The sequence below is a fragment of the Adiantum capillus-veneris genome, chromosome 22 (genome assembly GCF_014529385.1).
Source record: "Adiantum capillus-veneris isolate H3 chromosome 22, ASM1452938v2, whole genome shotgun sequence".
NCBI lineage: Eukaryota > Viridiplantae > Streptophyta > Polypodiopsida > Polypodiales > Pteridaceae > Adiantum > Adiantum capillus-veneris.
The window spans coordinates 7078377-7090641 of record NC_140952.1 but is presented as its reverse complement, the minus strand read 5'-3'; the positions used below and the strand labels follow the sequence as shown (position 1 = coordinate 7090641).

General features: G+C 48.3%; 1 protein-coding gene across 1 annotated transcript in view; it reads left to right on the top strand.

Moving 5' to 3' along the window:
* Nucleotides 1-10749, top strand: part of IREG3 (iron-regulated protein 3) — a 41667-nt gene extending 30918 nt beyond the window's left edge. Inside the window, exons 11-14 of the mRNA XM_086496040.1 lie at nucleotides 9649-9795; nucleotides 9881-9987; nucleotides 10088-10201; nucleotides 10291-10749. Of these exons, the coding sequence (XP_086352166.1) occupies nucleotides 9649-9795; nucleotides 9881-9987; nucleotides 10088-10201; nucleotides 10291-10578 (656 nt within the window). The 3' untranslated portion in view covers nucleotides 10579-10749. The remainder of the gene's footprint in view (nucleotides 1-9648; nucleotides 9796-9880; nucleotides 9988-10087; nucleotides 10202-10290) is intronic.
* The last annotated feature ends 1516 nt before the right edge of the window (nucleotides 10750-12265 follow it).

Sequence of the window (12265 nt, the reverse complement as noted above, 5' to 3'; positions counted from 1 at the left end):
CCTCATCACATCCTGAGAGAGGAAACACGACAAATTTCCTATGCAAAGCAGCTTGTTGAACTGTAAACAACATATCAAGGCACTCTTGCGTGATGAGAGAGTCCATACCGGGAGCGAAGCTAGACACCTCGAGAGGAGATGTCTGACTAATCTCTACGCAGGATCGCTCTACAAGGGAGGCACTAATCACATCATGCATACTGCCTGGATCAAACAATATGACAAAACGCTGACCCTTCACATAATCATAACACTTCATGAGAGACTCATCAATGTGTGTGTCAGAGACATGAGAAGATTCAGCTTGGTTCATTAAATTGCTTGTGGTTGCTGTGGGTGCCTTAGGTTCTTTAGGTGGGGCTGTCTTAGGACAAGCCGCTTTATTGTGACCCTTGACGTGACATTGATAACAACGACCTTCCTTAGCATAAATGACTTGTTATGTATCCTCCTATAATTCCTTTTGCGGCTTTTTCATCCTGGGTTAGCTTAGGTTTAGTAGGTGTTTTAACTTTATCCTTAGATTCATTGTTAAGAGTTCTTTTTCGAAGAATTAGAGGAGGATTGGCTAGAAGAGTTACCGTTCTTACCATTCTTACCGTTCTTACCATTCTGAGGGTTCTGAGAAGTTCGAGTGGTACTTTGAGACGACTTGTTTTCCTTAGGCTTTCCCTTGTTGTGCTTCATCTCTTAGGAGAGAGCAATTGCTACCGCCTTGTTGAGATCCACGGGGTCGAAGACTTCTACATCAAACTTGATATATTCGTCCAACCCAAAAAGGAAAGCTTCTTTGCGCTCATCATCAGATTTGCGTAATTGGGTGCCGAGTTGCAAAACACGGTTAGAAAAAGATGTGAGTGGCATACCATTTTGCTTGAGATTGCGTCAATCTTCTTTCAATCGCGCTAGGTACTAAGGAGGCATAAACCGCGCCTTGAGCTTGTCTTGGAAGTCGGCCCAATTGAAGGAAAGGGGCGCGTCTTCGTCGATTGCCTCTAGGTGCGCTGCGAGCTGGGCCTCTTGCCATGTGGTACCAATTAATGGCATCACTAGCAAGGTACATGGCTGCCGTTAGAACCTTGCTATTCCCCGTCTTCTTAGTTGTTGCAAAATAAGCATTAAATTGATGCAACCAAGAATGAATAACACTAGCATCCATCTTACCGTCATACTTACTAAATGTCAACTTCTCGGTGACGGGGTTTGCGCCACTTGATGAACCACCAACATCTTTGGCCGGCTCGGGTTTCGAGGTGAGAACCTGTAGGATCATCTCTTGCATGCGTTGGTCTCTCTGCGCCTCACGCTCTAACTCCAAGGCCGCTCGTGCTCGCGCTCACTCTCCAAGGTTGCCCGTTGCTTCTCGGCCGCCAAGCACGCTTGCTTGCGCTCACGCTCCAAGTCGGCCTTTCCTTCTGCTTTTCTTTCGCGCTCGCGATCCAAGATAGCCTTTCTTTCTTCGCGCTCGCAGTCCAAGGTAGCGCGTTCCGCGTCTTTTTGGAACATCATGTCCATCATCGTCTTGACCAAAGCCTCCATAGGATTTGGTGCAATCCTTGGTGTAGATGGGGAAGGGGGAGGGTAAAAAAAACCTCATAGTGGGAAAAATTCTTCTTCGCCACTCTCATGCTCATCACCTCCATGCGAAGTATCCATTTCTTTTGGGTAATGACTAACGCTAAAGTCTTAGGTTCTTAAGTTCACGAGGAACTTGGGTTCTTGAGTTCTTGAGGTTCTTTTGCTTGCAATCCGTGTCTTACCCGAGCTCTTCTCTTTCCCGCGGGTGCACCCCTTGGCGACCTTGCGCTCACACCAAGATTGCTTTTTCCCACCTCACGTCGATTTTTCCCACCTCACGTTGATTGGCCGGGCGCTAAGTGCACGGTCCACTCTCAATGAGCAAAAAGAGAAACAAGGGGAGGCGGTACAAGCCCTTCTTTCTTGGGTTTCCTGTCACTCTTCAAAAACACGATTTGGAATTGACACGCCCAAGTGAACATGGGTTACGTGCGACCGCGACAAGCAAAAGAAATTTTGTGGTTCTTTCCTTGAGTGATATAGGACACTGCCAAAGCTCTAATACCAACGTAAGGTGCAACGGAAGTGAATGTTGAACTTTGCTCAAGATGAGTGCTCCGAACTGTGCTCAAGGGTTCCTTTTACTTACGGAAGGGAGAGCGTTCCGTTTCTTTAGTGAGAGAGTGCAAGTGATCACAAACAAAGTGGATAAACACTGTGAATGAAGGTGCTGAGGCTGAGAGATAGAGATAGAGAAGAATATGACACCAGAATGTTGTCAAACCCTCCTCCGAAGGCCCCACTCTGCAAGCGCTGTCTACTATTGATTGCACAAATCTCTACAATGCAATGGACTTGCTGACGATGAGGACGACGACGAGACGGGCTGAAATCTGAAAACGCTAATGGCTGAAATCTGCAAATCTTGTATCTGCTGAATTCTGACTCTATGTCGGTGACGACGGCGATGGCGACGATGATGTGCTGAAAACGCAGATGCTGAAATCTGCGAATAGCGGGCTCAAACTGCAAAACTGCAAATGCTGAAATCTGCGAATAGCGGGCTGAAACTGCAAACGCTTGCTGATCTAACCGTGTGGCGAGGATCTGCTGCGGGAAGGTGAGATCTGCAAGGTGCGGGGGCTACCGTGCAGAGTCTATATGCTGAAAACTGAAAACATTGATGCAGAAAATGGTTATGACACCGGAAATCTGCAAAACTCTAGGCTGAGGTGCTGGTCCAAAAACGATAGGGCTGAATCTGTATCTGTTGCAAAAACGCTAGGGAATCTGCAAACACCAGGCTGATCTGCAAGTGGCAAAACGCTGGGCTGATGTGCACTTGATGAAAAACATTGGCTGTCTTTGGTGGCTTGAAAACGCTAGGTCCTCGTGCCGTCTTGCTGAGAAGGTGCACTTCAATTGTGGTATCTGCAGCTTCTAGCGCTAGTTTGCTTATATATTATCTTGCCCAATTTGCCCTACCCGGTTTCCCAACAAAGTCACTTATTAATAATAAGTGAAAAATGGCTAAAATAGGGACAATAGGTTTTGTGCATTGTAAAATGCTCCTGATGGAATCTGATGATATTGTTGATGATCATGCTGTGTGCAACCAGAGGATATGCATCTACTCTTAAGTGTTTGGACATGCACGGTCTGCGAACAGACTCACAAAAAAGCCAGAACCCTTGTCATGAAGTAGCTTGTGTACGTGCGCATAGGGTTAGATGTGCACGTAACATCAACTACTCCCATGACCTAAGAAGGCTCCCAGCAAATTGGTCCTCCAGGCTCCTGCAACAACCCTGTGCATATGTGTAAAAATCCACCTAATGGACGGGCCCCAAGGGCCGCTCGCATAAGGGACTCGAGCTCGAATCCGATGAAGCTATAGGTCCTTCCAGTGCTCCTCCCCTAGAAGAAGTCCTTTGATCACTAGCTTCCCAAGGAGGGCTCTGGTTTGGCGTGCTGAATCGATGATCCCCAGCCCTCCCCCGAGAACATGGTAAAGTGATGACCTGCCAGGACACTTTGGTTCGGGCTGATTGGGTGTCACGCGCTGACCACAAAAAATTCTTGATCAGCCTCTCCATCTGGCCGATGCAGGAACTTGAGAAAATCTAGCAAGACGTGATGTAACTAATAGTAGCCAAGAACACCTGGTTGATCACTACAACTCTGGCAGCCAAAGAGAGCCGTGTCGAAGAAGTAGCTCTTGTTAATCCCCGACGAGCTCGTTGCTGCTGCTGTGCGCTCCCTCCCTTGCTATCACTGACCTCTCCCTCTCGCCCCCCCCGGCTTAGCTTCGCGTGTCCCTGCCCTACAGTGTGCACCCGCGCGCCAGTCCCCCCCATGGCCTTTGCCCACTTGTGCCAGCCCGCCCCTCCCCCCCCCCCCCCCCCCCCCCCCCCCCCCCCCCACCACCCATCCCGCTGCCTCAGTTCGCATCCGCCTCAGCCCCGCCCCTCGCCCGGCCCTGCAGAGCCCACCATCCAACTTGCTCTTTCACCGACAGAGCAAGCGAGCCTCGCAGCAGAGGTGGAGCGTCTCCAGGCGACCTCCGTCATCTGCAAGATTCTCGGCACCAAACCCAGCAGAGGAGAGCTGCGTGATCTTCTCCAAGCCCGCCTTCTCGCAGAGGTGGGCAAGATCTTGGATGTCGAGTTCCTCGGAGGCGGCTACTATCAGATCGAGTTTGAGACCTTCGAGATGGTGTCCAAGGTCATCGCCATGAGCCCCTTGACCATTCGAGCAGTTTGAGCCCACGTTCGATAGTGGAGACATGGTTTTGACCCTGCTTCAGATGTTCTGGTAGAGGAGGCAGACCTTCCCATCTCCATCTGCTTTCCTGGTTGGAGGAGGGAGTACCTACCACTTTTGTCCAGGATAGGCTCAATGATTGGGACTGTCCTGGAGACACCTCGCACAGCAGCCTCAGTAGCTGCCAAGGCGGCCGATATTCCCTCGGTACGTGTTCTGGTTAGGGACACCCATACTCTTCCGAAGGTTATCTTACTTCCTCGGGTGAGTGGGGGTTGGTTCCGACAGAGCATGGAGTATTCAGGCCTCCCGAATCAGTGTTTCATTTGTCGTCAGATGGGCCATCTCGCGAAGGCTTGTCCACGGAGGAGACCCCGACTTGCACCACATGCCCAATCCCAGTCCTCAAAGGCTCGCTAGCAACAGCAGGCAGAGCCACAGAGTACACAGACAGAGCCACCCTTCGAGCCTGGGGCTCAAGCAGAGGAGGGCTGGCAGCAGGTTCGTGGTTGACGTTGGCAGGGGCCACCGCGCCAGCCTGGCACTCAAAGCGGTCCTCATGCTCCTGCCTAGCAGCAGTGGGTTTCCACGGGGAACTGATCCGACCCTCTTTAGTAGGATGAGGTCCCTGCTCCAGCCTCCACCTCAGCTTCACCCTCGACAGTCCCCTCCCCCCTCCCCCCTCCTTTTTTTTTTTTTCTTGCGCTTAAAGTTGAGTACTTGTTTTAAGCCAAGTAAGTTGTGTCAACTTATTTTACACATACCTTTTTTGAAAACATTTTTAAGTTAATAATGTTTTGTTTTATCTAGTTTTGTTTCGAAGCAATCAAAGTGATTTAGTTAGTTAGTTAGTTTGTTTTTGTTTTTGTTTTCTTTTCGTGTGTCCCTTGCTTTTATAGTTTTATGAGTGCTTTATTCCCTCTTATAATTCGTGAGTTCAGACTATTCTGAACTTATGAAGGTATATTGTCTCATGGAATGTACAGGGACTAGGTGGGCCCCATTTTCTCCGTCAGAGGGCTGACTGCATTAGGAGCTTCAGCGATGCCTCGTGGGAGGAGAGATTGACCTGTTTATGCTACAGGAGTATCATCTGTGTGAGAGCCGCATTAGACGGTGTCAGTCAGCTTTTGCGTGGATGGTATGAGACTTTTTGGTCAGCTGCTTTTGGACTTGGAGGCATCCAGGGCGGGGTATGTATGACTATTGCAGATTCTTTGCTGCAGGCCATTGTGGGCAGAGGGATTATTGTGCTAGGTAGGGCTCAATGGATCACTATGCAGGTTCGGGGTTGTCTCGTGGGCTTCCTGAACATCTATGCGCCCAATGTGGCGAGTGCACGTGCAGAGTTTTAGTCTCAGATTGTTAGAGTCTTTGCCGTAGGCAGAGCAATGGTGCATAGGGGGTGACTTCAACATATTGGAGGAACCATCTGACAGGATTGGTGTTAGCCATACTAATGTGCATGGAGTTGAGCTGGTAGCTTGGGAGAGGTTTTGTATGACTGCGGGTTACAGATGTGTGGCAACATTCCAGTTTTGCGAGGCCCCCAGACAACCTGGTCTTCTCTAGTTCGGACGGCAGAGTCGGAGGCGTGAATCTATCTCGGATAGATTGCTTTTACACTAGTGACCACTTCTGTGACTTGGGAGGGACATTAGGCATTCTTGTAGTGACCACCTTTTCGGACCATGCTCCAGTGATCCTTAAATGACTGATAGACAGAGGAGGGGGAGCACGATACTTCGCATCCCAGAGAGGGTTTTGCTGGACTCGGTGCTTAGAGAGCGAGTGAGGCTCTTTGGACAGAGAGGTTAGACATGCAGGATTCTCTTGCTGGCAGAGTGGCCTCAGGACTTGCTCAGCTTAGTCGACTCTTTCTCCAGGAGTCTTCGGCTCGCCTGACTGCAGCGAGAGAGGAGCGGCAATGTCTTTGACGGGGTGTTGCTTCCCTACAGAAGATGCAGGAGCAGCATCCAGACAATCCTTGGTTGGAGGAGCAGTTACAGCAGGCTCGCTAGGAGCTCGTCAGCACAGAGGAGAGGTGCCATGAGTTTGCTTTCCATCCACAGGCATCTCAGTGGACCTAGGTGGGTGACAGAGTGACAGGAGCTTTCTTTGAGGCAGTTGCTTCAGAGCCAGAGAACATGCGTGCAGTTGCCACTGATTTCTACCGTGATCTACTGTCTGCAGAGCCTCAGTCGGAGCGTCAAGATGCATGCAGAGCAGGTGTGGGCACAAATGCCTTGTCTTCTAGAGAGCATTATACATGGGACTCAGACAGGTTTTGTCAAGGAGCGTAGTATTCTTGACAAGACCTTTACTTTTTGGGAGGCTTCTGCCCTAGCGTGGCTCTGTGGTGAGGATCTGGTGATTCTTCTTCTCGACTTTGAGAAGGCCTACGACAGTGGGCTTCTCAGATGCTTGGATCAGAGGGGTGTCAACTTTGTACAGACGGGCATATGGTCAAGTACTTTTGTCATATGGTAGAGGGGATTGTTTCATGCTCACGCGTTTGGTCAGACAGGGCTGCCCTCTTGCCCCATTCCTCTTTCTGTTCTATGCTGAGGCGATGAGCAGGTTTTTGGTTTCACAGCAAGTTGGTTCGCGTGGCTTAGCACTTCCTATTCGGAGAGATGAGCTACTTCACACTGAGTTTGTAGACGACTCAGCCTTGTACTTGGATGGCCAGGAGGCCAACCTTCACAGGTGCGAGCATGCTCTTGAGACTTTCTGTTGTGCATCTGGCCCATTGATCAAGTGGAGAAAGACAGTGGCTTTCTCGGTTGGTAGTGCCCCTATGCCCGATTGGATGCCAGGTGAAGGTTTCAGGTGGATTCCCCCAGGGATTGCAGTTTGGTACCTGGGCTGTTAGGTTGGTTTGGACTTGTCTCCCGAGCAGCAGATTGCTCCCCTCCTCCTGTCTATTAGGAGGAAGTTGTTACATTGGAGCTCCGCACGACTTTCTCTGGTAGGCGGAGTTGTAGTGGCCAACTAGGTGTTGTTGGCTACTATGTGGTACATCACTTCTTGTTGGATCTTCTCGAGTTCTTGTATCAGCTAGGTTGAGAGGCTGATCAGGAACTTCCTTTGGTCAAGGCGTGACACTCAGATAGCATGGGTCAAAGTGGCATGGCAGGTCATCACTTTTCCTTGTTCTCAGGGAGGGCTAGGGATCATAGACCCAACACAGCACATCAGAGCCCTTCTTGGGAAGTTCATCGTCAGAGGACTTTTTCCAGGTGAGGAGCCCTTGAAGGAGTTCTTGCTTCAGCGGCTCAGTGCTAGGGTGCCTCAGGCTGGAGGGCCCTGGCGACCAGATGGATTTTCACAGAGATGTGCAAAGTTGGCTTGAGCAGGAGACTGGAGGACCGCTTCGTTGTGAGTTTACTCCGATTTTGGGAGCAGTTGCGGCAAGGCCTCGAGCAGCGTCAGCCTACTTGCACGGAGGAGCGCTTGAGACAGCCCCTTGTTTGGAACCCCATGGTTAGCACTCAGAGAGGCCACTTGGTTGGTAGTTGGCCTCATGTTTCTTGGGGTCCCATGGCAGAGGGTCCAACACGCTCGCTAAGTGATTGGTTACAGTTTTTAGGCTTGTCAGAGGAGCTTCAGAGTCTTCAGCTACTACAGGGCATGAGAGGGGTGCAGAGCATGTGTCAGAACATCTCAAAGGCAGTACCAGCTGAGTGGCTCACACCTCTCGAGTCAGCAGCGTGTAGGTGGATGGGAGCCTTCACGCGACTGGAGGTTCTCATCTCAGTTCGGGCTTGATCAGAGATTGTACCCTCCCTGTTTTTCGAGCTACAAGGTGAGGGACGCTTACACCGAGTTGCAGTAGAGGCCCCGCAGGTGTCAGAGTGCTGTTTTCAGAGGATCCGAGTGGTGGGCATCTATGGGAGGACTTGTGTCATAGATCCCGACCTTGCAGCTTTTGAGATTGGCCACTGGAGACTGTGGGCTTGGGAGAGCTGTCCCCTGGCACGAGTACAGTGGGATCCTGGAGAGTGGCTCTGGAGGGACCCTTTCTCCTGTTCAGACCACCCGGGTGTCCCTTTCTTTCAGCACACTGTTCAACTGGGGCGTCACATACTGGCAGCACAGAGAGAGACTCGCCTTGCTACAGCACCTCATTGGCAGGAGGAGGGTCTCACAGCTGCGTTCTTGGCAGTTTTTTGGGAGATGTTGTGGGACTCCAAACAGCCGAGACGAGTCACTTTGTTCCAGTGGCTGGTTGCTCACAGAGCTATAGCAGGTGGAAGCTGGCTTGTACATAGTGGTCTTTCGGCCGCATGTGCAGCTTGTGACTATCTTGTGGAGAGTCAGTGTCACTGTCTTTGGGACTGTCCTTTGGCACAGCAGGTGTGGCTTCGTGTTCTTCGGTTGATGCCAGCCCTTTACACAGCTCGGCAGTACACTTGGGGGGCAGCTGCTTGGTCCACTCTCACAGGCCCGGCACTTCAATTCGAGCTATCTTCCACCAGCAGCATGATAGTGATGCAGGGGGGTCGACCTACACTCCAGCCTTCCACAGAGCTTACTCCACAGGAGTGGTGCAGTTAGAGAGAGGAGTGTTGGGAGCTCATCAATGGCCTGACACTCTGGTTCATCTGGTGGGCCCGCTGCTTCTGCATCTTCGAGGCTCTCCCTGTACCACCAGCAAAGATTGTTCGGGATCTTTGGCTAGAGCTGATCCATACTCTCAGAGGACAGCTCGAGAGACTCCAGGGCAGCTCCGACCACATGCGGCGCAGAGAGGTTTTTCTTTGACTCTGGTGTCTTGGGCCTTTCTTCACCATGGTCCAGGGTGTACTCAGATGGCACTACCGTCCGCCTGTGTGGCTTTTCCCTCCTCCCATCTCTTGATTTAGCCTCATTGTACATATGCTATTTTTTCATTGGGACAGTCTCCCCATCATGTTGTTGTAGCCCTTTCTTGTAGAGGTGGTTGTAGCCCTATGGGCAGTTTCATTAACTAATAGAAGGATCTTTTTCTTGGGAAAAAAAAAGAGAGCGGTGCCGAACTCCAATGGAGTAGTTTTTTTTTTCCGGAGAAAAAGATCCTTCCATTAGTTAATAAAAACTGCCCATAGGCTTGGGAATTTTCACGAGTGTATAGCTTGCTTTCCTTTTTAAGGTGATTGTGGGCTTATCTCGGATTCAGCTAGGTATACGCAAATTTGAGGGACATAAAACAAATGCAAAATAGACATCGATTCCTGAGATTGTTGACTGATAAAGTCCAAAAACCATTTAGTGAGCTGTGACTGACGCACTTGTTTGGAGTACTCTTTACATTGAAATTCTCCTTCGTCATAGGGAGATCTGGGTGTTAGTCTTACGTCACTTTGGAAAATACATCTACTGCAGGAACAGATGGCCTTGAGATGTTAAAGCGTGGATGGATTCAATACCTGTCGCAGCCCGCATTGCCTGTCAGTCTAGCTGCCGTGTTTTTATTTTTCAATGTCGCCTTAGCTCCAGGAAGCCTCATGACATCTTTTCTGACACAGCAAGGTAATATTTGTTTCCTACAAGATGTGAGATGGTTTTCATGTTATCCTGTGGTGTGGGCTACTAATTGCATCAGCCTTTTGAGCAGGCATGAATCCCTCCATTATTGGGGCTTTCAGCGGAATAGGTGCCTTGATGGGTTTTGGAGCAACATTTCTCTCGACTACCTTGGTTCGTAAATTGGGTTTACTGAGGGTGAGTTGAAGTCATGATGCTGGAAAATCAATTCATAATGCCAGATGCCGATAAGTGTAGGATATTCTGGATGACTACCTTTGTGTCATGTGATTTTCAGTCAGGGGCTGTTGGCCTTGTGTTCCAAGCTTCCTTACTGGCTGTAGCAGTTCTTATTTACTGGAGCAACTCCATGCGTCATCTTCATTCTCTTCAATTTTTCCTAGCAGCAATTGTGAGTAAAGTTGTACCTCTTTCATGCTTGGATAAGGTGTAATATGGTTTAGGCACCTATCTGTCTAACCCTTCTTGGTTTGTGACTAGGTACTTTCACGGCTAGGCCACTTCACCTATGATATAATAGGTGGACAGATTTTGCAAACTGCAGTTCATTCCTCTGAAGCAAATACGGTAGGAACTACTGAGGTTTCTCTGGCAAGTCTGGCGGAGTTGGTGATGCTGGGTGTGGCTATCATAGCCAATGATGTTTCTCACTTCGGTTGTCTGGCGGCTCTATCCTTGGCAGCAGTAGTAGGAGCGACGGTTGCATATTATCGGTGGATGTCAAACACGTCCGCATTGCCTACATTTGACTTATCCTTGAATGATTAGCTTTCCAGGTAGGAAAACACACATGTGATTACACATGGGTGGTAGTGCCCCACCCCCCCAATTGGATCTGTTATTTAAACTCTTGTCTCTTTACTTTGATGTTACAAAATATTAAGGAATACTGTATTTACTTCAATTTTCTTAGTATCTTTTGAAACTTGCTTCCCTAAATGAAGTGATTGTAATTTTACTCGATTGGATCCACTTCATGTAGGATGATCTGAGTCCTTGTTTGTGAAAGGATGTTACCATGACCCTTGGAAAGCTCTCTCTCTCGTTTCAGTCCATGCTAGCATCTACCTCACTTTTCTTTATATTTTCTGACTCTCAAGATTGTAATTTGCAGTGTTTTTGAGCGTTCAACTGATGTCTCGTTAAATGCATTTCAGAATTAGGGAAGGTATATTACTGGTTAGGAAGCTTCATTCTTAGTAAAACCCTGTGTACAATCTCAATTCCCAAGCTGATTTGGTCTAAGGGAAGCTCTTAGAAGCTGAATAATAAGGATTGCTGTAGTATAACAAAGAACTGTAAAGTTACATAATCCTACCCCAAAATATTGTTGCATGCTAATTACATTATAGTGTGTTCGTTTTGCACGTACTTTGGCATGTGTAGATCGCATCCAATGCCAAAATTGGAGTTATAGGAGTTTGATTTGTCAAGAGTGCACTTGATTAGTATTACTCATGGAAATGCAGGTCCCCATCTTCATTTGTGAGAATTTGTTGAAGCCTTTCACACTGTGCCTGAATTCAAGACAAGGCAACCACTCGAGAATAAGCTCCTGACAATGCATCACCACAACGTGGACCCATCATGAAGGCAAACAAAGGGCTGCATATAGTAAACTTGGGGCTAGAGGACGACCAAAAGTGAACAAGGACCCTAGAAAACTAAACATAAGACAAGGAACACGATGGATCTTGCACCCTTGTTGTTCATGCGTACATCTAAGACCTTATGCCCTTTCATATTGTGGTAGTTGCTCTTAAGCTAGTTTACTTAATGGAGATTGATTTGCATAGCTTTCGTCTCCTTAATTATAAGCGAGGTGTACTTTCCGCCCATACAACAAAATGCTTCACCATTGTTGATACGGATGAATCACTCATGCTTTTGTAATCACCTATAAATTATCCAAATGAGGGATGTTTGCAAGGGATGATGCTCACATTGGTCAAGATATACAGTCACATCAAAAAAAAAAACATGTGTAAGGACCCATCATTGGCTTAACGATTCTTATTATGATTATTAGTGCTTGCGAGAGCTGTGCGCGTGGTGACACACTACCATAGTATCCAATGGAGATGCTTTCTTCTCTTGCAACTACTTTAATCTTCTCCCATGCAACCCCTTTTTCGCAACATTATTTAGTTTTGGCCTTGTTTTGTTATATCATCCTCACACAAAAATACTTTTCGCATGCGAAAGGGAGCTGTTCTTGTGCTTTGTGGACTTTCATAGAGATGCTAGGCATTCAATGGATTTCTCTTTTTACAATTGAGACAAAAGCTACAATCAACTTACAAGTTATTATGAGCAAGCACAAGCCTGAACCCAAACCAAAACTTGAGATGAATATCAAGTAGGTTATGCATAAATGGGTTGCTAGAGTCGGATCTTACCCACAACTATGCCTTACCCCTTGGTGGTGTTTCAATTTCAAGTGAAAATGTATGCA